This window comes from Strix aluco, chromosome 10, assembly GCF_031877795.1.
Source record: "Strix aluco isolate bStrAlu1 chromosome 10, bStrAlu1.hap1, whole genome shotgun sequence".
NCBI lineage: Eukaryota > Metazoa > Chordata > Aves > Strigiformes > Strigidae > Strix > Strix aluco.
The window spans coordinates 27,514,560-27,537,867 of record NC_133940.1 but is presented as its reverse complement, the minus strand read 5'-3'; the positions used below and the strand labels follow the sequence as shown (position 1 = coordinate 27,537,867).

The following is a 23,308-nucleotide window of genomic DNA, read 5'->3' as shown; positions in this document are numbered from 1 at the left end:
TGTAGCCTGAACTACCGTAGTGTTAGTAAGAAAAAGTTTGAAATGACCGTCTTTGCTCTTGTTCATCCTAAGTGTTTCAAATGGAGCTGAGGGAAAGCCTCCAAAAATGAAATATTTGTACCTGTGAATGATCTGCTATGGCCAGTCCCCCCAGGAGGGCCACCTGTAAGCAGAAACCTGAATCCTTCCCCCACCGACACGTGTGTCCTCAGTGTCTATTCCGGCCATTTCTCCAAAACCAAAAAACACAGAGCACGCATTTGAGAGAACTACAGGACCCTTGTTTCATAAAAAAATGAAGCAATATGCTTTTCACTTCCCCACTTTGCAGTTATTTCAGCTTTTCCCCCCAAACTCTGCTGGCTGGGTGCCGCGGCCGTGTCAGCAGTGTGTCCTCTGGCAGCACAGGGCACACGGGCAGGGGTAAAACATGCACAAGCCTGGCCTCTTGTCCCAGCCTCACCCCACGAGGTTTGCTAAGCCCCGGTTTTACTAAAGGTTATGTGGCCAAGACTTTGAAATCCTCCTTCTGATGGGCAAAATGCTGTCGGTGCCTCTCTGGGGGCACCTGCTAATGGAGAGGGGGAGAGAAAAAATCTTGCCAACATTAGGGTCTGTTGTTCACATGCAGTGTAGCTGCGTTTTCACTGCTCGCCTTGGGTAAGTAGGTTTATATTTATATATAGAATATGGCAAAAACAACCATAAAAGCCATATATAGATCCCTTCATCCAAAAGGAGCCTAAACTGGGTTTGTGCAAGCTGAGATAGTAAAGGCGATGCTGTTCTGCAGTGTTCCTGCACTGAACTTAAAGAAAAGCCTCTGAAGTTTAACATAAAAAATAAAAAGAAACAAATTTACTGTTTTCCCAAACAGCCCCAAATTTCCTCCCTCTCCCAACCCCCCGAGCAGACTCAACATGGATGGTTTGTATTGACATAATCTTTGTAGGCTGGATAAAGAGCTGGTAATCTGTCAAGATTTCACTTTTCTAGGGAAACCAGGGGTGGAAGCATTTACCTATTTTTTTGTGTAATTGAATTAAATTTGGGATTGAAACTTCAGCTGTCGGGCTTCTCTAGTCTGAATTCTTGACTAATTCACAATTTTAACTTTTTATTATCACTGTTCTTGTCTTTTCTGGGGGCAGTGGAGTGGATGAGGGGTTGAACAGCTTCCTTCTGTTTCCTGCCCAAAGAACACTTCTGTTAGACAAAGTAGGCGAGATACCTGAATCAAAATCAAGAGGTTCCTTGTAGATGGTGTGGCCACAACTACGATATTTTGCTCTTCTGTCTGCCTCAATTCAGGAGGACTATCACAGAGAGAGCTTTTCTAGCTTTGATGGCTAATACCCTATATTTCTACTTTTTTTTTTTTTTCCTCTTACAACTATCAGTTGACTCTCACAACTTCCTTCTAACTAAGAAGAGTCACTTTACCAACGAAACGTGCCCTCCACGAGCGTGAAGTGCAACCTGGATCTCTTGCTACAGCACACCTTGTTGGAGCACGGTTGTTTTAGAGGAACATCCAGTAGAAATAAACAGGGGAAAATCAAAATATGTAACCCTGCTGCAGGGCCAGTGGCTGTGGAGGCGGCCATGAGCTCAGGCACCCCTCGCTGGAAGCTGTGGAGGCTGATGAGATCAGTGCCTTCATATTTATGTAAACTCGGTGTAATATTGAACGGTTTGCAAAGAGCTGGGGTTATTTCATCAGAACTTCCCACCACAGGAGAGAGATACTGTACTTTGAAATTTAATTTGAGCAGATGCCACAGATGAATCGTTGGTGCCACTTTCTATGGCCGTTGATTCTCCTGCCCAGCACTGACCTGCTGCCGTGTCCTCTGCTGCGGGCCAGCCAGCAGCGCAGAGCCCACGCAGATGCACCAGGGAGGTTTGCTGACCCTCAGAACAAGCCCTGATTGTGATGATTAGTTTTAGTTTTAATTGGGGTGAAAGCAAACTCTACAATCAGCTTGGTATGAGCAGCACAATTCGGATTTGAACAGGCTCCTGGTAAATCACAAGATAAAAGTACCCAGGACCTCAGGATGTGCAGAATTGTCCCCCCCGGCGCTTTGGCAACCGTTTCTCAGTGTCTCTGTTTTATTAGTTCACATCCCCGAGGGCTGTTTTTCCTACCACAGGATATGATTAACCCTGACTGGAGTCATCGCGCTGCATCCCAAAGCAGAAAAAACCACCTGAATTCAGCACAATGCGTCTGCCCGCCTCGAGTCCCGCACAGCGTGGGACCGAGCAGACCTCGTGCATGGCTCGTGGATCTTCTCCAGGGCAGGTCTTCTGGGCCACCTCATCACTGGACAGGGCACGCAGAGCCCCGCTGGGTCTCCTCTACCCAGGCAGGGAGCAGGGTGCTGCCCTGGGGTCAGCCAGGAGCTGGGGACTGTGAGCTCTCCTGCACCGGGTGAGGATGCTGCTCTAGATTTGTAGGGGAGCTGCAGCGATGCCCTTCCCACCTGAGCACCCAGAAAAGGGCGAGGAGGAAGATAAACCAGCCCTGAAGTCCTGCGAACCTCTGGCATAGTAAGTCAGGGCGATGAAGGACATGGAGGCGTGTGGGAGGAGATGCTGCTGACAGGAGGCAGAGGCTCAAGGCCAATTATGGGGAACTTCTCATTCCATTTTCCTTGAAAAATAGTGGTGAAAGGGCACTGTAGCATTTTTCAGCCCTCACTCACGTAAGCAGTGGCTGCTCGTCACTCCAGCAGGCTTCCTGCTGTGAGTAACGTGGAAGGAAAAACGGGCAGAGAGCAGGGACTGTCTCGTTTCAGATGGTTACTCAGAAAGGAAATAAAGCCTCGGCTGGCTCCTGGGATATAGATGCAATTCTTCAACAGAGCCACACACTCGCCTTTTGCAATAACTGCTCTCAAAAACGAGTGGCTCTTGACTCAGCCCTTTGCAGCACCCCTGGCATGGGCTTGCTAGACAAAATATCTGCAGCAACCTCCTGCCTTGTGCTGGGAGGGAGTCCTGAAATGGTTACACGGGGCAATGCTGTGCCTTTTGCCCTTGATCCTGCGAGGCGTTATCTGGGGGGGGGGGGTTCATGGGAGCTGAGTGGAGCCTTGTTGAAGTTAAGCTCAAGCAGAGCATCACAGAGATGTGCTCCTCACAAATAAAGGGATTTCAATGGGCTAAACTGAAAACAAACTCTGTTTAGTCTTCAGCATCCCTAGCAGAGACATGCAGCAGTGTTCCTGGAAGCAGAGTTTTTATTAAGGACCAAAACAAGGTGTTTTTGCTACCTCCTCCCCTTTATCCCCCCATCCAAACCTGGCGAATATCCATCTGGAATATATTTATTGAACTAACAAAGGGTCCTCGCTTTGCTCTGAGAGCAGCCTGGCTTCCTCTGAAGCGTAAGAAGCCGCATTGACAGGAAAGAAACGGGCACATTTCACCCTCAAGTGAAGTCTGCAAATACTCCAAATATTTGTTTGTACGTGTGGCCACTCGCAGAGCTGAAATTAATCGTTTGGGAGAAGTAGGGTTGAGTTCCCAATCTTGCCAACCCGTGCACTGGGAGATGGATTTGTAACCCCAAGTGGCAGGCCGGGCTCTTCATCCCTTGCGTTTGCTTTCAGTAGTGTTTCTAAGACATTTTATTGCTTATACTGATGGTATTTTAAAATCTGATGTGCTTTCCTTCATTTTTGTTGCTTATTTCCACCCCCCCCTAGTAATCAGGTCATACCCTCCGCTGCTGTACGTGAAGGATAAAGAGCTCAGTGTTCTCCCTCCTGCCATATGGAAGAAGTCCCTCTTCTAATGTCAGACCGCAGTGGAAATGGGGAAAGAAAAAAAAGCTAAATTAGGATTCGGTGGAAGAATTAGCTCCTGTGAAGGGACCTGCAGTGTCTGGGTGCACAGACCCTGATTGCAGCCGGTGGGGGGGATTCTGGCAGTGGGAGCTACACCCACTCCAGCCCCCAAAATAGGTGTCCAGGCTCCTGCGGATGGTGGGGGCGGAAAGCACCTCCCTCAGAGCAGGAAATCTCTCTTTATTGCCAGTGCTTGGAGTTTATTGCTTGTTAAACTGAAGGGTTGCTTGCTTCTCACATCCTGCAAGTGTTTTATATGAAGACACTTCATATAGAGTGAGGGTGGTTATGTCCTATGTGTAGTTGCTGAATTTCCCAGCCTGTGGCACGGGAATTTGGCCCCTTAGCAAAACCAAAATGACAATTGCTATAGTATCACAAGTGTAAAAAAAAGGAAATGTTTTTACAGGCTGAGGAAAAAAGACCACTGAAGGCTTGTAAAAAATATAGACATACCACTGAGTATTAGAAATATGGCTTTATCTTCTGTGATTTATAGTGTGTCCAAACATATAAATGCATGTCAGGGGAAAACTTGCCCAAGAATTTAACATTTCCAGAAGTAACCAGCAATTTGGACTGATTGCGTTTGGGGGCACGCAGCCTGAGAGAAATCAGAAAGTGCCTTTCTCCCTGCAGTCAGGGTCAGATGATTTTACCATAGCTCAAGAAGAGCATTTCAAAAAAGCTAAGAGTGAGAGAGAGTCCTGCTTGAAAATCCCCTGCCCAGCACCTGCCCGGCAGCGTGTCGGAGGGAAGCCGGCGACGTGCGTGCTGGAGGGGATGCCCCCACTGACCAGCTGCTGAGAAAAGAGTCCAGGATTTAGTGGAAACCAAGATCTGTACTGTTCTCTTGGAAACAGAAAGATTGTTTTATTTTTTGCGAGCAGAAATCTAGTTTGTGGTTAGCTTCTGGCAGCAGGTGGCTGCTTTAGCCCCTCTCTGAAAATGAGCACAAATAAAAACACATTTTAGCCTGCTATGAAGACAAAACAACGCCCATATGATTCTCTCTGCTTACACAGAAGTTCATCCTGAAACCTGTCCTTGATAAGGTGAAGCGGGGAGGGTTTTGTCTGTCTGGGAGGCACTGTGTCCTGGGCATCTGCTAGACCAGGATTTCTGGTTTAAGGGAAACTTTCTGCCCCATCTTCCCGTTAAGGAATCTGAGTGTAGCTGTAATCCCCCGGCCTGAAAAAGATTACTGCCTCTATCAACACATGATGCAGATTTTTCTCTCTTGTATTTAAACATTTTGTTCCACTTCATGCTCTAAGAAGCTGGTGGTGCCTATTCAACCCACTGGGAAAAGACACAGATCTGTCCATTTTTTTAGAAACAGAAACCACAATATCTATATTATAATCTTGTACGTATGGTTTGTATACTGAAACTATGAAAGGAGAATAAGGAGTTGGTGTCTCCTCGCAGCCTCAGCCCTTGCTTATGCTCCCACCTGCGGGTTGCATGTACTTTTACATGCTATAGGCTTCAGCTGAACTCGGCTTTTTGCTCCTCCTTAGGGGACTGAACCCTCTGCCCCGGCAAGGGCTGCTGGAGGGAGCGAGCACAGTCTGACTTGAAGCCTCGCTTGTTTTCTGCCTGGTGAGGCATCATGCCCTGAAGGCTGCTCAGGGGGTACAGTGACTCCACACTCGTAAAACCCAACAGCGAGAAGAGTAGGTTAAAGCACTTATTTTTTACAGTAAATATACTATTAGTTCATATTTTAGCATATAGACTGTGCTTACCACACCGAGCCCCACATTTAGAAAGGTTGCAAGGCACACACACTAGCCCTAAGTAGACTTTCTTAGTGGCTTGACTTACACTGGCTAAAATCAGAGGTCTAGAGCAGAAGTTTCCACTCTTGGTTTGCTTTGGGGAAAAAAAAAAAAAAGTGTATTTCTAGTTGTGGATGTTGCAGAGCAAAGCCTGAAGATGTTCCCTGCTTGCACCCTACAGGCACAGGCACTGAACAGCAAAGAGAGATCCAAACCAGAATTAAGCGATGATTTGGAAGGCTTGATCCAAGGTTTTTGAGTGCTTAGGACTGACAATGTGTGCACAGCAAGAGACAGAAACGCGAGGCAGCTCGTTGGGAGCGTTTATGCTGCTCCAGTTATTTTTCCATCATCAAGCAAACAGAATCGATACCGCACTGCAAGTGCGAGCACCGCTTTGTCACTCACCCGCAGAATTATCACTATTTGCCGCACCAGGCAGCGCGCAAGCGAGAGGTTAGCACAAGGCACAGCCCGTCCCTTCAGCATCAACAGCCGCGCGGCGATTCCTCCTCCTCTCGGCTGGGATATTCCTGGCTGGTGTGTGCTGAGTTGGCCCCAGGTCCCCTTACCAAGGACCTGAGGGACTCCTCAGCGTGGGGCAGTGTCTGTGCGAAGGGGACTGCTTGTTTTCTTTTGGTAGGAGACAGGCAAGACCATTTTATGGCCATAGGCCAAGCAGCCAAGCAGTGAGGAGCTCGTCCTGGGTGCTGGTTTCTTTCACAGCTATGCCGGCTTTTATCAGAAATAACCTTCCCAGACAAACCAAGGCCAAAATGATGGGACTTGTGTCATGATGATGTGATGCCAGAGGGCAGTACTTACCACCAGCTTCCAGCAAAAGCTTTGCAGATCCCAGCTCTGCACTGGGACAGACATTCAACGGAGAAAAAGCATTTCTGAGGCCAGGTGGACGGTGCTGTTGGAGCCCGGGGCAGGAGGAGGGACCCTGCTCGATGCCAGCGCTGAGGCCAGGGTCCCCATGCTGCTGAACCCCTTCTGTGGCTGGTTCATTCCCAGCCTGAGCACCCCTCAGGGAGATGGGAAAAACCAGGATGGAGACAGAGGGGGAAAACCCAAAGATTATGAAATAAAATGCGGGCAGGGGTGGGAGCGGGGGAAGCGAATGTGAGCAACGCTGGAGGAAACAGGCCAACGTTCCAGGCGAGGAGGTGAGACTGGGCTAGCTAAAAAAAGAAAGAAGAAACCTCATTAGGCAACAGGCAGTTGCTCCAGGAATAACTCAGCACTAGGGGACACTATTGTACCATAAATCGCAGCATATGCTGCAGAAAAAAGTCCAGCTTCTCCCAAGAAACTGAACACCCACTTTCCTTTTTTAGGCATTTCTGACACCAACACTGTACCAGGACGGCACTGGTCCCCTCTTCCCACCTCCCCTTCCATACAAATGCCACAATTTCTAACTCACCTCATGACTGTAACAGGTCCTGTTTCTTGGTACATATTTCTCCCTATTCCTGAGCAAAACCTGATCAGCATTTGCTTCCAGGGTGACACTTTTCTGTGTGCCACAGGGCAATGTCACAAGCAGGGGGCAACTGCCCTCACCTCTCACCTGGAGCTGGGGTTCTGCCGAGCCGATGGCAAAGCTCCCTCCTCACCAGTATGGTCTGGAGTTTTATAACTAAATAACACGCTGCAGATCCCGCACCTATTTTGGGAAAAGCTAAGTAGAAAATGCCATTCTCAGCAGACTTTTCCGTGCAGAAACCTGTGAGTGGTATGTGACCGCACAGGACACCCAAACACATCGTCCTCACCGAAAGCATCCCTTCCCTCCGAGCATCTTAAGAGCATTTTCTATCTGTAAATACAAATTTATTGAGGTCCCAGCTGTTATTTGTTGGGGTGCTCCACCTCTGCAAGACCTACCGAGACCCCAGTTGCCATCGGAAGAGGTTTGGCTCAAACAGGTCCCTGCACCAGCAGCCCCAGACGGTGCCCCGAGTCCAGCGGAGTTGGGCTACAGCAAAGGCCAGTTTGGCTGGACCAATCTCCAGCTCCGCGAGGCTGGGCCAGCAAGTCCCCCAACATCTCAGCCCGCTTCAGGTACTGCCCTCAGCAACTTCTGTGCTGCTTTAAGTCTTTATTATATCATTATAAATGATTATTATGTGAATATTACTCTCTAGTGCTGTGTATAGATAAAAACCTCTTCTAGGGAAGAAGAATCTGTATGCAGAGACTTTAAAATAAGACACAGAAAACAGTAATTGTTAAAATTTAACTTGTAACATTTTCATTTAATTTTTAGCAATCTTTTTAAATAGTCTTTCCTATTGCACAGAAAACACTGTCATTTCTCTTGCCATAACCATTGTCTCATTGAAAAAAAAAGATAAAAAGAAAAAATACCTCTGGTACAATAAAAATGCTTTGCAACATACATATATATATATAGATAGATTTACTGTACAATATTTTAAAATTAGGGAATGAGCATATTATTTCTACATATTCTGAAACTCGGTTTTCCATGAGGATTTCTATTTATAGTTGCACAATGCCTTTAATGCTTGAGACATAACTATATTACTCAATGCTGACCCCTGAAAGGAAGTTTTAGCCAATTCTGACACTTTCTCAAAGCGGGCTACAGTTACATCTTTGCAGTAGAAGCTCTGCCCTCCTGTGGGTTTAGGGGGAACTGTAACACTCCTCTACATGAACAGCTTTCAGCCCTCTTCCACTTTACAGATCCTTAAAATTTTCTCAAGGGGTTTCATCTCATGTTGAAAATCCACATCCATAAATTGTTCTGCAGGTGAATTTGCTTTAAGTGCCTTTTGCTGACCCAGGGATATGCAGACTGTGGTGTAAAGAGTGAATTTACACTCTTCTGTGTATCTGTAAAGATAATTTTTCAAGCAGACACCTGCCCCCAAGCCAAACTCCTTTTGCTCACTCTTATTCTACAGTATTAAAACTGTTTTCTTTATTTAACATCAAGTAACTTCATAACTACCATATCAAAACTTACTTGCTATTCATTTATTAACCACTTTTCCAACTAAGAGTCTTAATCCTACAAGAATTTCTATTTCTGTCTTGATGTATCATGCATCTCGGGCTGAGCTTTGCTCCAGCAAAAGGCAGGCAGCGCTACTTTTCCATGGGTTCACTGGAAAAGCACAGCAATGTCTCCTTCTGTCCAAGATTTTGAAGTTTTTCTTTACATAAGAAACACAGCCCAATCTGTTTTTTCACCATACTGTACTCAAAATAAGGTTCACTTATACCTCACCTGCACTCAGACTCCTGATCTCCAGGTCTTCCCGGAGATCTTTCCAAGGGCCTCAGGTTGCTTCTTTTCTGCAAGGTGTTAGCAAAGTGAACACTCTTGAACAGGAACAAATACCATATATAGCTATTTTTAAAAGGGACTTTTTCTTTTTTTTTTTTAAAAACACCCCATGGTCAACCTGAATAAAACCCCCAAAGAATTGGAGTATTAATCCAGATCCTGCAGCCATCACCTACAGGACCAGTCCCACTGAAATAACTTTCAAACACACACTAGGATACTGCAATTTTAAAACTGCTCCAACAGGCAAGATTTTTCTAGAAACTCAGAAAATGCTGGCAGATCTACTGCCCAAAAAAGCATGTTTGAAGAGCTGCTCCTTTGGGGTGGGACAGGGGCTCAAGCCCAAGTTCCTGGATTTGCAGACCCAGGTACCAACCCTGCAAGTCTTACACACAAAATTCTCGTGAAAACTGAAATCCAAAGCAGAAGCAGCTGGGAACAGGGCAGGAATTGTCCTGGCCTCTGCTCTGTAAATAATCTAGTGGCTGTTTGAAGACGCAGTGAAAACTCTGCCCTCTTTATTTGTCAGTAGCTCTCCGAGCGCCACGTACAGCAAACGTTGTGTTTACATTTCCCACTGACTCGGAGAATTAACACTCTGTGTAGAGTGGTGAAATGAAGCAAATGCCCAAACACAGGCTTTGAAGAGTTTGTTTATGCGAGTTTATCATCACATCAGCAGATTTCTGGTGCCGGCTGGTGGTGGCTCCTCCATCCTAAGTGGCTGCAGGTGTCCAAGCAGTGCTCCTGGGGAAGGGGCTGGCCATCCCTGGCACTGGCTGTACCATCAAGTAGAAAAACATGAACCGTCCACCATTATTATTACATATTTAATTGCGACGAAGGCTTGCAAGTCTCCATCGTGTCTTCTGGAAGAGTTCTGAGATCTCTGTTGCCTATCTGAGATCTTAGGGGAAGGTCTAGCCTCCTTATGAAGGGGCCGCCCTTCCATTCTCCCTATGGCTTTCTCCAAAGGGTTCCTCATCTTTCTCTTTTACGGAGAACTTTTTCCTGAAGGCTTGTGTCATGCTGGAGGAAGAAGCCTTCCTAAACGTGGTAAGTCTCTTCCGAAAGTTGCCCCCTGAGAAGAAGTAGAGAAGTGGGTCAAAGCAGCAGTTGGCAGCTGCCAAGGGGAGCGTTACCACGACTGATTTCTGTAGGTATATGGCATCCTCACAGCTGGCGTTCTTCAGCCGCAGCACGTGGAGGTGGATCGTACGCAGAATGTGGTAGGGGGTGAAGCTCACCAGGAAGGTGGCCGTCACGATGATGATCATCCAGACCGCCTTCTTGCGGTTAGCCTGGTTCTTCTTCAAGGAATTTTTCAGCAAGGTCCTTATGATCATGGTGTAGCAGATAGTTATGACAATAAAGGGAAAAATGAAACCCACGAATAGGGCAATAAAATCCAGGATCACGACTAGATTTGTCTTCTGAGAGTCTTCTGGGGGTTCGAAGCACTTGGTCTTGTTGCCATGTTGGTATGTCCCATTTCGCAGGAAGGGAGCGCTTGTCAGGGTGACAAAAATCCAGATGCCGACGCAGACAAATTTAGCCTTCTTCTCCGTTACCAAATTGATGTTCTGGACTGGAAAAACAATGGCTATGCAACGGAAGAAGCTCATTGCAGTCATGAAAAAAATGCTGCAGTACAGGTTGACGTACAGCGCGTACGAACTGACCCTGCATAGGAAGTCACTGAAGAACCAGTTCCCTTTGTGGACGTAGTAGATGACACGCAGGGGCAGGGTGCACACACAGAGGAAGTCAGACACGGCCAGGTTCAGCATGTACACCTGGAAGGCTGTCTTCTGCCGGTAGGTTTTTATGAGGACGTACAGCACGACGCCGTTGCCGACAAAGCCCATAATGCTGATCATGGAGTAGAGCGTGGAGTAGACTCGGTTTCGGAAGTCGTCGATGGAGTGATGGCACGACAGGTTATCGAACGGCGCCGTCATGTTGCCTGGCTGAGGCACCGATTCCGCCCAGCGAGGAATGTCAGCCCTAAGGATGAACAACTCAGATGAGATATGTAAGCAGCATGTGAAAATAAAACGCCATTATTAAATAGGAGGATAAACTTATCATTTCTCTTACACAGGAGAGAACAGCTGGGAAGGGATGTGGATCTGTGCAGGTCCATGTTATAACTACCCACTACAACCACCTTTCTTAACCTGGTACCAACAACCGGTGAGGTAAAGGTGAGTCACATTTTCCTAAGTCCTCAGTACTGGCAGCATCCTTCTTTCACTGAATTACCAAAAAGCTCTAACTCCTCGCAAACTGAGGTAGCTACTCATTAAAACAGCTGAGAGAAATGACGAATGTGGCAATAGCAATGTGCAATTTAAAATATAAAGACCAGATCTGGATTCTAACGACTGTTCAGTCCTGCCTCTCCGCACCTCCTGGCAACTGCTGCCTCCCTGTGCCCCACCTCCTCGCCTGCCTGCGTAAGGACAGGACACTGCGGGAGAAAGTCTGCAAGAAGGTTTCTGAAACAGTAAAGGAAAACTGCTTAAAAAGAAATAATTAAAAAAAAGCCCAAAACCTTTGCTCAGAAGGTGGAAGATGATTCCAAGCCAGAGGCTGCTCAGTGCACGACCAAACATTTGTCGGCTCCCCAGATTCTGCATTTCTCTCCTCTGCTCACAGGTAGCACCATTTTTTAAACTTGCTTTGTTAATAATTAGGTGTAATTACTGACTTTGGAAAAGATATCGCCTATTATATCTGACGACCAGGAACAATTGCTGTAGCAGAGGATGCTGCAGGGCTCCAGCTCCCCTGGCACTGCTGCAGCGCCCGGCAGACGGCGGGGGAAGCTGCAGAGAGGCTCATGTCAAGGAGAACAAACCTCCTGGTCTGGAGACATCTCTGCTATCGCCGGAATTCCCTAGCGAAGGGCTGCTTCTTGGGTTTGCTTTTGCACATTGCTTCGATTTACATTAGCAGGTCTGGGGCTCTCCAGAGTGGTCAGACCCTACAGCCAGGGAGGGTTTTTGGATCCACTCAGCCAGTCTTTGGTGAAATTTTATTGTTTCCTTTTGGTATTGGAGTGCAGTGAGACACGACACTCTTAATTTGGGTTGTCCTAAAGTAAAGCAAGAGAAAAATACACACTTACGTATTTTTCCCATTCATTTTCAATTTCTAATGGTTCAAACACAGAATCTCACTTGCAGTCTAAGACCAGGAAAAACGCTGGTGATCAGAACTGCAGGATATCTGCAAACTGAAATAACAGGACTTAAGAAAAACAATGATGAAAGCACCAGCTGGGACAAGATCGGTTATGAGAACCCTTATATGTGGGTATGCGCTCAAAAGTGATGTTAAAGGGTATGTATTTTCATCCATAAAAATAGTCTGGCAGCATTAGAGTCTCTGTCTCTCTCCAGGATTTACTGGGAATTCAGAGCCGCCCTGGGATGCTCAAGGCTTCCAGGTTTCAGCTATATGGGAGTTTGTACTCTTTGATTATGTGCAACGAACAAAATACATTAAAGCTCAACAGATATCAGTGAGGTGGCACAACCTGACACAAGAGAGGATACTTTTTTCCCCGTGGGCTATTTGTGGAGACATAGGGGTGTGCAAGCACGACTGCACAGAAGTCTTTGGCCGGAAGAGGCAGCCCAAGCCCCAGCACAGCTCTACCCTGCTCTGCCAAAGCCCTACACCAGCATATTGTGCATCAGCACTTACAGGTCACCTCAGCTTGCATAAATTAAGCTTATCTAGTGATGCTCATTGCAAATAACCTGTTCAGCAGAGAGAGGCAGTGAGTTTGCAGCCGTGCCCCCTCCCTGCCCCAAAAAAGCTGCCTCTCGGGAGCCTGATTCTGGTGGTGGCAGAATCCAGACCTCAGCCCCAGCTTGGGTGAGCCTGGGCTCCTCACACATGCACGACAGAAATCCTGGAGCGGGTCTGACCACCACCAGACATCCCTCCTGTGAGCTTGTCGTGGCTCCAGCCACCTCTCCTCTGCCAGGGCCAGCCAGCAACACGGAGCTGCTGCCCCGCCAGGCACCGCAGAGACCGAGCCCTGGCTCTTCTGGGAGATGCTGAGAGATCCAGCCTTCATCCCACACCGCCGGCATCCTCGCTGGCCCGAGGTCTTCACTTCGGGACTTGTTCAAGTTATGAAAAGAGCAACACTCAGTAACGTTTGAAAATCTCCAAGATAGGGCTAAAATTAAGTTTGCGGTAACGTTGGTCTGATTTTAACCAGTTGCTTAGGAGTGGCAGGCAGCGCAATATTCTCTGAAAAAAGCAGCTTGATCCCCTTCCTTGTTTTTATCTGTCAAGATAACCTGATGCAGGTGATTAAGCTCTTATTACTGCTACTTTTACCTCTGGGTTAAAGCCCAGCGAACAGCCTCACCGAGCAAAACCCCGCTGTGCTATGCACCGTACAAACACATCAAGATTAGCAGCTTAGTTATGTCATGAAAACTCACATAGATAAAATCTCTGTATTTACCAAGGCTTCACATATCAGTTCTTTCTCAGACATTAAAAAAAAGACCAACACAACCAAGATGTTTGAGATTAAGGGGCTGGAACGATCTCTTTAGCACATTGAGGCTTTTTTTCATCCGCCTGCACCTCCGGGCAGTTATGATCAGTGTGAAAAAGGAGCAGAAAATGGGACAAACCAGGCTGCGTGGCCAACCCCGCGGATAACAAGATGCAATTACTAAAAGCAGTATAGCAGTATAAAAGCAGATGTATAACTAAAAGCAGTAATGTGATGTAACGCTCAGCGAAGGGAAGAGGCTGCAGATGGAGAAGCTGGGGAGAGCTGGGCAGCGCAGGCAGGACTTGCATTTCCCAACAGCAAGTTTTGGGTCAGGTTTTCTTTGTGCCACTAGCGAGGGGTGTCTGCAGAAGGTCCCGCTACTATCCTGCAGGATAATCAGCTATCCTGCCCGCGAGGTAACCGAGAGAGAGCAGCTCACGGCTCAGCCCATCGCTCGCTCACTAGATAAACTTACGTATATAATCTCTGTGCCTATTTGTGCATACTTCTGAAATGGTATTGAGCTGGATTATAAACTTTTTACCTCCTTGGGGGACTAAATTTCAGGCTTTCAGCTGCTATTATTAAAGACATCAGTAGCTGGTGAACACCTGTGCGAGGCATCTGTCTAAAAGGTGACTGAGACCTGTTATCTAGCATATTTCTAAACATAATTAAAAACATCTTTTGTAACCAAAAGGAAAACTGATGATTACAATATTGAAGCAGACTGCTGAAGTGTAAGAGCTCCACACCTAGAAATGCATCTGCAAAAAACAAAAAACCCCACAAAACACCATTTCCTAGCTGAGGCTTCACGCCATGAAGACAAGTATCACTTCTGCCACTTTTCATTTGTTTAGTGGTGGTTCACCGAACCATTTATTTATGTGCTGGTGAATTCAGCTCACGAGGAATGTACACAAGCGAGAGGAAGCAGCGATGGCTGGGTGAGAAAAGGATCCCAAACTAAGCAAAACCCCAAACCAACTGCTGTTCTCCAAGTCTCATGCAGCACAGCTGGATTTCTAGTTGGTCGTTAAGTAAATTATACTCCATTTAATTACACAATCAAAAAGCATACCACCAAGGAAGACGGCGTCATTTGGCTCAAGCTCAGACCTAAAGCCCCCACCAGCTCTCAGGAACGCTCAGAGCTGACATGGGCTGAGTTTAACCTTGGGTGGAAGAGGCATAAGGAAATGCCTCAAACACCGACCGCGCTTCACAAGCGTAAAACCCCTTCTGCGAGGGGGACCCGGGTTGGGCTTAGAAAGAGGAACAGAGCGAATAATCGAAGCAAGCAGCAGCTGGGTTTATTAATTAATGACCCAGCTCATTAGTACCACACGGTATAACGGAGCTCTGTGAGTATTCAGCCTGACTGCAAACCGCTCCCTGTGACCGGGACATCGCAGCCCCCCTCCTCCGTCCTGTCGGGGCTCCCCGCAGCGCCCATCACCGGCCCCGGCTCTCGGGGCTTCCCACAGCCCCCCCACCTCGGCCCGTCGGGGCTCCCCGCAGTGCCCATCACCCGCCCGGACCCCGTCGGGGCTCTCCGCAGTGCCCATCACCCGCCCGGACCCCGTCGGGGCTCCCCGCAGCGCCCATCACCCGCCCCGGCTCTCGGGGCGCCCCGTCCCGTCCCGCCTGCGAGGACTCACCGGAGCGGTGCCGGGCGCGCAGCTCCTCCCGGGCCGCCCCTCCGCCGCCCTTAAGCCGGGGCTCGGCCCTCCCCAGCCCCGGCCGCCCCGGGGAGGGGCCCGGCCCGCCCCCGGCATCGCCCCGCCGGGCTCCCCCCACCCCGCTCCGGCCTCCCGCTGCCCTCGGGGGGAACTGGTGTGCGCTGGGGAGGCGGAGGGGACCCCGTTTGCTCCCCCCACCCCGGTCACGGCGGGGCTGTACCCCTCGGGACTGGGGGAACCGGCAGCTTTCCGCAGGGCTGGGGGGAAGCCCTGGGGGGGGAAGGCTTTGTCTAGGGTGGGGGTGCCCCCGAGTTGCACCCAAAATAGCCCTGCTGGGATAACGCACCGTGAAAACCCTCTGTCCCCATCCCCGGCTTCTGGGACCCGCCTGGTGCCGGTGAGCCCAGATATGGCCCCGTCCAGCTCCTTGTCAAGGGGCTGAAGCTGTAAGTGGTGACCCCAGGAGCTCCTGTCAAAAAGGCACCCCAGCTTTTGCATGGTGCTGCGGGGTTGGGTTACTACCCGGCCAAATTTTGAGTCTTTTTTTTGGCCCCAGCTCCATTTTGATGGCTGGTTTTGGAGTTATGTGCTCTCTAGGTGAGCGAGGACAGGCTGGCTGTGTGGTTCACCCGGATGGGATCCAAAGAGATGAAGCACACGGCTGGGAAACAGCCGTAGCCTGACAGCATCGGGGTGGGGGGCAAGTGCCAGTGGGGCAACCTCGGCTGTGGGACAGTTGGGTGCCCCATAAAACCCCTGGTGCGCTTGGCTAGTTACTGCGTGCTGAGAAATTGCACTGGTGGAGGCTGATCTTTCCACCTCGTGGCAAGCTGGCTACTGAAAAATCACCACCTACATGCTGAGGAGCCTCCAAGCACTCCGCTGCTCACCTATTAAAAAAGAAAAGATCACAGGCAAACGTGCTCTGTGCTGATTTCTGGCTGCACCGGACCAACATCTGCACCAAAAGAGATTTTTCCTCCACTCGGGGGCAAACTTTGCCCCTGTGCTGTCCTGGGAAGTGGTGGCATCACCCTCCCTTCTGCAGAATCGGGGTTCCCAAAGGTATGGCCAGGGTGATCTTGACCACTAAGACCCGCAGAGCTGTTTGGGCTGGCCCTGCAGCATCGTCAGCCCCACAGCCCCCGTGTCAGTGCAGGGGATGGGGAGGAGCACAGGCACCCTGCCAGCCCTTCCCTGCAGTGGGAGGGTCACACAGGGACGCTGTGCTGGCCAGGGAATAGCTTTGATGCTCATCAGGGACACAGAAAGGTAACTTTCTTCCATGTGATCCCAGCTGACCTCCAGTAGTAAGTCTAATATTGAGCTTTAGCTTCTCATGGGAAATAATACTGAGTAAATATACTTCCTCAGAATTAACTTCCAAAGTGGCAGGTAGAAAAAAAAAGATAGAAACCAAGAGATCCTGTAAAGGCTGCTCTCTGCTCACAGGGTGTATGTGCCTCCACGTCCTCCTGTTCTCATGGTACCTCTGTGGTATGAAGGACGTGTGCGTGCCCCTGTCCAGGGGTCCCCGAGGCTGCTCCTGTCCGTGGCCCATTTTCTGCTCAGCAGGTTTCCCCACGCTGTTATTTAGCAGTGCTCAGCGTAGGAAGGAAACATCCCCACTATAGGACTTGCTCTCCCCACTTGGCATGGGATGCACCCCATCGCAGCGTAAGGGGCTGGGGAGAGATGGGCGGGAAGGTGTGTGGGGAGAGGCAGAGCGGTTATTTCCAGCCCTGCCTCCCCCGCGAGCCCCTCGGACCCCGCTGCCCCTGCACATGGCTTGGCACGGCCCCTGGCTCTTTCCGGAGGGAAAGGATCGTGAAGTTCTCCCAGCTCTTTGCATTCTCGTAGGCTGCTTCTGCATCTTCAGTTCTGGCACAACACTGGGTGATAACATTTAGAAAACCCCCACTGATGGTTGTGCACGGATGTCTGGGCTCCAGGGCTTCCCAAACCCTCTTTTTCTCACTAACAGGGAGTGGATCCCAAGTCAGTGACAGATGGGTGAGTGCCAGAGCCTTGGCCTGGGGCAGGGAATGGGGCCAGCAAGCACAACCCAGAGCCAAGCGTAGCCCCGTGCCAGTGCTGAGGTGGGGAGGTGGCATCCAGGTGCTGTGCTGGGAGAGCTGGAAGGGTCCAGAGCCGAACAGCTGCTGGGGAAAGGCTGCTGGAGAGCAGTAATTACACATTTTGCCACCTCAAACCTTTTAAGTCAATGGTTTAGAACGAAATAAATGCCACCATGTCAAGCAAGTCATGATTGCTCTTTAGGAATGAATCACAAATAAGATCAACAGCACGTGGGCGTCTGCTCTCGCGGGGGGTAGGTGAGTGGTGGTCTCTTTGGAGACTCTGTTATGGCAGGTTCTGCCGGGGCTGCACGGTTTTGGTTTTGTACTTGTCACTGCCCTCAGCCACTGCAAGCTGCTGTTCGCCATGCTCTTACTCTCCTTTCTTCACTGTTTTACATCACACAGGGAAAGCAAAGGCTTGGGGATGGGCTGAGTATGATGACAAAGCCCTTGTCCACCTGGCACAGGAATTACAGACCCATTACAGACCCATTACAGACTCACCCGGAGGTTTTGCAGTACCGAGCACTGCAGCTGTGCCTGCTTCCTCCAGCTGCCATGCCAGGTCTTCTTTTCTTCCTCTTTCACTTGCATCTTTTCCACCCCAGTATGTCCCAGAAGGTTTTTCTACTGAACCCAGCAATTTGCACTTTTGTTGCAGGTCCTTGGCACCTTCTCACACCCAGAATGTGCAGACTTGCTTTTCAGACAAAGCCGTGGTGCTGTGGAGGTGACGGTTCCTCTTTTGTGCTCTATGAACAGTGAAGGTGTGTGAGAAGTAAGTACACCTCGTCCATCTGCCCTTCCTGAGAGCCCTCCCCGCCTTCCTCGCCTACCCCATGCACAGAAAAGCCTGACTGTCCCTCAGCAGCCACCTGGCAGCACATTAGGAACAGTCAAATCATGGGATAATTCAGGTTGGAGGGGACCTCAGGAGATCTCTAGTCCAACCTCCTGCCCAGACCAGGCCAGGCCAGGCTGCTCAGGGCTTTATCCCACCTGGTCTTGAGGACTTTCAAGGATGGAGGTCCAAGGGCCTCCAAGACTGGGCAACCCTGCCCCGCCTGTGATCTCCTACTCTGTGAATTGGTTCTGTAGTCTGCTTTAGTTGTGGTGCACATTTTGGTATTACTCCATTCTGCCATTCCTTCTGCTTTTTTTTTTTTGGTAGCTTTTTTGCTATTCCTTCTGCTTTTTGCTACTCAGTTTTGTTATTCCTTCTCCTTTTTTTTTCTGTTCCTTCTTCTTTTCTTGTCCACCCTTTACTCTCCAGAACAAGAAGATTTCTAGTTGCAAGGTCAGACTGAGGTTGCTGTGGGATCAAGGAGGCTGCTGCTGCTCCAGATGTGCTGCAGAAGAGCCAGAGTTTTGGCGTGGGGAGGGTTTCCTCACTGGACTCCTAAGAGCAGGTCACCGACCCTGACACCTCCATGCACCACGGGGACCTCTGCACTCCAGGGAAAGGCTGGATCCATGGCATGCAGAGCCCAAGAGAGGACAGAGCAGACCTCCTCGGCTGTGGGGCTGTGGGTAACTGTCTGGGGACAGCCAGCACTGCTTGGGGGGACAGGCCACGATGACTCTGCTCCCCCAGTTTGTGCAGGGGAAGATCTTCAGGGCACTCAGGGCGGAGCGCTTCAGGGAAGTGGCATCAGTGTGGTGTCTCTCACACACCACACAAGGTCACCTCCTTGCTCTTCTTCCCCTGCTTGGTTTGTTAGAGCCTTCCTGTAAGCTGGGGTCTAAACCGAGCTAACGTGTCACAGGGACCAACAATTCAAAGTCTCAAGATGATGCAGAGTAGGTTAGACAAGGAATTGGGAGGGGGCTGTTCAAAGGATGGAGGAGATGGCAACAAGAACATGTATGGATAAAGGCCCAGTGTGGACAGGGGAGATACCCAGAGGAGGGCAAGGGAAGGGGAGGACCCCCCAAAGAAGCCCCTGGATGCACTGCCAGAGAAGTGGGTGTGAAGAAGACCCCCCACAAAGCGATCTCCATCAGGTCTGGAGAACAAGGTTACACATGACCTCTCATGAGGGGTTGGGCTTGCAGAATTAGCCCAGGCAGGACTACGCAGATGGGGAGGCTTTGGGAAATCCAGGTTCGTGGTGTGGAGTGTGAGAACCTGTTCTTGGAGGCTGAGGATGGGTCAGGAGGAGAGGGGCTGGGTCTGCAGTGTGGGTGTGCTGTGCTGAAAGTGTGGGGAATGATTAAGAGAAGGTGGCAGGATCAAGGATGGTTTTGTCTAGCACAGCTGCCAAGATTAACATTGTGTCCTGAGGGTAGAGATCCTGCTTAGACGTGGGAGCTCAAAGAAACAAGGGCTGGAAAAAAGGTAAGAAGCTGTAAATTCAGAGGAACATGAAGCAGAGGAGGATGAGGGGGGAGTTGTGAGCAGAAAGTTAGTAAACTACCGGAGCTGAGAGACCTCAGTGTGAAAAAACACACAAGGGAGTGACAGAGTCTGAAAGAGAAGGGAAACCCCTAAAAACTTGCATGATGGGGGTGGGGATGGGGTGAAGGCTGGAGATAAAGAGATAAAGAAGAAGGAAGAAGGAAGAGAGTTGTAGAGCATTTTGGGAGAGGGATGGAGGTCAGCAAGGGAAGGAGGGCTGCACTTCAGGATTTGGGACTGGGTGAAGGTGGCTGTAACCTGTCATTTCACTTCTAACATGGCATAAAGTGATTTCTTCGCTCTCCTTCAAAGTCGCTAAAAGTCTGGGCTAATTAAGCGACAGTTTGAATTCGGCCATACTAGGGACCCAGACGCAAGATGTGTCTGGAAGGGGTCACTTACCTACGTTAGTAAAACACACACCCCCGTGCCGAGGGGAGGAACCAGCCTCCTTGCCCTGGGAGTTTCAGAGCCCTTTAGAAAGCTGAGTGATGTGGCAGATGTTCACAGCCACAGTGATGGTGCTAATTGCTGACACTTCCCGTAAGTCAGCAGATCCCTGTGAGCCGTGACTGCATCGGAGGCATCAGCTCTTTCAGTATTTCACCAGAAGAACTTGCCTAGATAAGATACCTTTTGCCTCTGGGAAAGACTTTCCCTGATAGGAAGGTGATTATTAATTAACAACAACACAAATTTTAATGGCTTGGCGGACATCTGGAGGCTGAAGATTTGTTCTGTTAGCGCTTATTAAGAGCAATTTGATGCTTAGGCTGTAAATTGGTTTGATTCCCTTTTCACAGGACAATGGGATAAGGCACAATTTAGGGGTACGGGCTTTGGAGGTCTGTCTGGGACCGTCCAAATCTGGAAAAAGCCTGCTCATGCTTTAGGGTTAAGGCAAGTGGCCACTAGCACTGACTGACCTTCCACTGCCACCTTCTCCTGGATCCTGACTGCCTGCAGCTCCAGTCAGACACCAGACTCCAAGATGTTGAGCCCTTCATTAAATATCATAAATGTCCTATCAATCCAGCGCACTCACTGCTGCTTCCTTTACTGCTGGAGTTCCAGGCAACCTTCCTAAACACCTAAATAGTTTGCAGCCTGAGTGAAAAAGCTCTCCAGCTTTGGCAACTGCCTTCACAGTGGCTATTTAAGAAGGAGGCATCAGAAAGACAGCGTTTCCTGATAAAGCAAACATCCTTTTAACAGGTTGCTGTTTCTTTCCTCTCCTGGGACTTCCTAAAATAGGTTGTTTCTCTTTGAATTTTGTGTGAAAAGGGTGGTAATCTCAACTTCATTTCACACTCACTCAAAGTTATTTAGCATAGGCTGGGCTCTGTGGCACTGGGGGAGAATGACCAGTGGCCATGTCACCTGCCAGATGCACTTTCTAGGGAAAAAGAGATCTTTTTCTGGGATCGGGGATGGGGACCTGGGCACAGCTCTGCCTGCTCTGGCTTCAAGCCAGCCCCAACCTGGAAAGTGCATAGCTGCGGTCCCTGTGCTCTGCTGAGGGAGGACTCATCAACCCAGGCACGTCCTTCCCTTGACGTGGATGAAATAAAGCCCATGAGGAAAGCGGAGGAAATAAAGGAGGAACGGGGCACAGAAAGGTTTTGGTTTGTATGGTGGCCCTGGATTGATGGGGGACACTCCCATTGCAAAGGGATGGGAAAGTTGCAGAGAAATGGAAGGTTTGGAGATTTTACCCAAGTGTGAGAGAAGATGAAGAGTCTTTTTTATGCAACAATTTCCGTGCCTTGGTGCCTGCCAGCCTGTAGTCAGCCTGAAACAAGTGGCTTTTGCTTCACATCTGTGCAGGAGCTGCTCAGTCAGGGCTATCCCCTCCATTTCTGAGCGATGGTGAGCCCGGAGTCAGCCCCCAGGTTGACTGAGTTGGTGTGTTTGGTGGCAAAAAACCACAACCAAGAAATGATGGTATCAGTGGCCAGAGCCAAATGGGTTATCCCTCCCTTGTTCTTCATCAAGCTTGCAAACGTGATGCCTTATTTGGAAAAGTAATTTCTGCTTCTTGCCAAGGATATACAATCCCTTTTCTGCTCTGTTCTTGCTATAAAAGTTCCTGCGAGGGCCCCCACCCAGGAGGACCTGATTTTCCAGGGGACTATCGCTTATTGTCACCTAGACCCTACAAGACATGTCTCTGTTTCTTCTCTGGACCTGACACAGAGACTTGATGTCACAGTTCCAGCACTGGCTCTGCCTTCCACTTGTTTTTTAGGGATCAATGTTCATACGCATGGCCCATCCTGGCAGCTGTGAGAAGCTGCTCCATCCCAGCCATAGGAGACCAACGAAGCTCCCCGTTCGCCTGATTTCTGTGGGAGAAGAATGGAGCTGGGGAACTTTCTGCCAAGAAAACCTCAGCCCTTGTCACTCTCTCAGATCATGAAGCTGTTGGTCAAATCCTACTGCAAATACAACCCTTTTAACTAGCTGCTGTAGAAAGGAGGATTGAGACAAGATACAAATTTGGGTGAGATGGTAGAACATCTTCAGCACTGTCTCTAGTTAGCATTTTTTGGTTTAAAGCACTTGCTCTCCTGGGATGAATAAAATAAATTACTGTCAGAAACAACTGCAAGGACAGCATTCAGCAATCCTATCATTGTTAGCCTAAATATTTGGAGAATTATGTTATTTTCACGGGCACAAATCTCTTCACAAAAGGAGGCAGTAACAGGGATGGCTGACTAATCTGGGAAATGACAGAAGACATCAGCCGGGGAACAATGTTTGTGTTTCATCGAAGATGACAGGGTTCGTGTGGTTTCCACTCAAAATGCAAACCAAAGGGTGAGAGTTTGTGCTGCCTTTTCTAAGAAGTGGAGCAGAGGTTGTGGCCCCTGCTGCAGAGGTCCAGGTACAGGTATGGGGCTGCCTCCACCTCCCTGGGGTGCTGCAGCCAAAGGGCTTCATGGTGTTCCTGCAGCTGGGTGCATGTCCACTCTCCCTTAGACTGACCCACACCTGGGTTTGGAGGGGTCCTTGGGACAGGGAGCAGTAATTTCAGGGTCTTCTGCCAGGGAAAACTTCTGGAAGTTGGGCTTTTAGGGACTCCTTAACCTGCTCCGAACCTTTCACCTTGTGGAAAATGAAAGGATGGACTTGTCGGGCCAGAACTCCAGACAAGGACCCAGAGACGTCCTTTTGCTGTGGTTCAGCTGGTGAAGGACCTCAGCAAGCCATGAGAACTGGCTCGTGTGCAACCAGCTGATCATATTCATCACACTCCATACGTGTTTTTAAAAGAGAAGGTTTGGATTTTTACCTTTCTGTAGGCATCGTGGATTGGCCTTGCCAGATGCTGAACACCTCCAGGTCTTGCTGCGTTCGATGGCAGGCAGGGATCCCCAGTGTCTAGCGTCCTGAGCCCCGTGCACGGCTAACCACCTTAGAAAAGGGAAGAGTTAAAGATATCGTGAAGACTTTTGGACTGCTGATTCAAAAAGCTGGATTTCCTTGGGGTTTTTTACGGTTCCAATGTGTCAACCTGTAATAATAGAACATCGGGCAAATTTTAAATGACCAGCTTATCCAAAGGTGTAAATCACAAAGGCCTCCACTGGTGCTCAGGTCTCGCTCCCCTCACCCCGGGGAGCCTGAGGGATGCT

General features: G+C 49.3%; 1 protein-coding gene across 2 annotated transcripts; it reads right to left on the bottom strand.

Moving 5' to 3' along the window:
• Positions 1 to 7,882: 7,882 nt before the first annotated feature.
• On the bottom strand, positions 7,883 to 23,063 carry CYSLTR1 (cysteinyl leukotriene receptor 1). Of its 2 annotated transcripts, XM_074834841.1 has the most exons (3): positions 22,966 to 23,063; positions 17,774 to 18,021; positions 7,883 to 10,979 (listed from the first exon to the last, which is right to left on the bottom strand). In XM_074834841.1, the coding sequence occupies exons 2-3, from the start codon at positions 17,827 to 17,829 to the stop codon at positions 9,902 to 9,904; spliced, it is 1,134 nt and encodes a 377-aa protein (XP_074690942.1). In that variant the 5' UTR covers positions 17,830 to 18,021; positions 22,966 to 23,063; the 3' UTR covers positions 7,883 to 9,901. The 2 variants fall into 2 exon arrangements, with proteins under 2 accessions (XP_074690942.1, XP_074690944.1); XM_074834843.1 differs by lacking the exons at positions 17,774 to 18,021; positions 22,966 to 23,063 and adding an exon at positions 15,168 to 15,205.
• Positions 23,064 to 23,308: the final 245 nt, after the last annotated feature.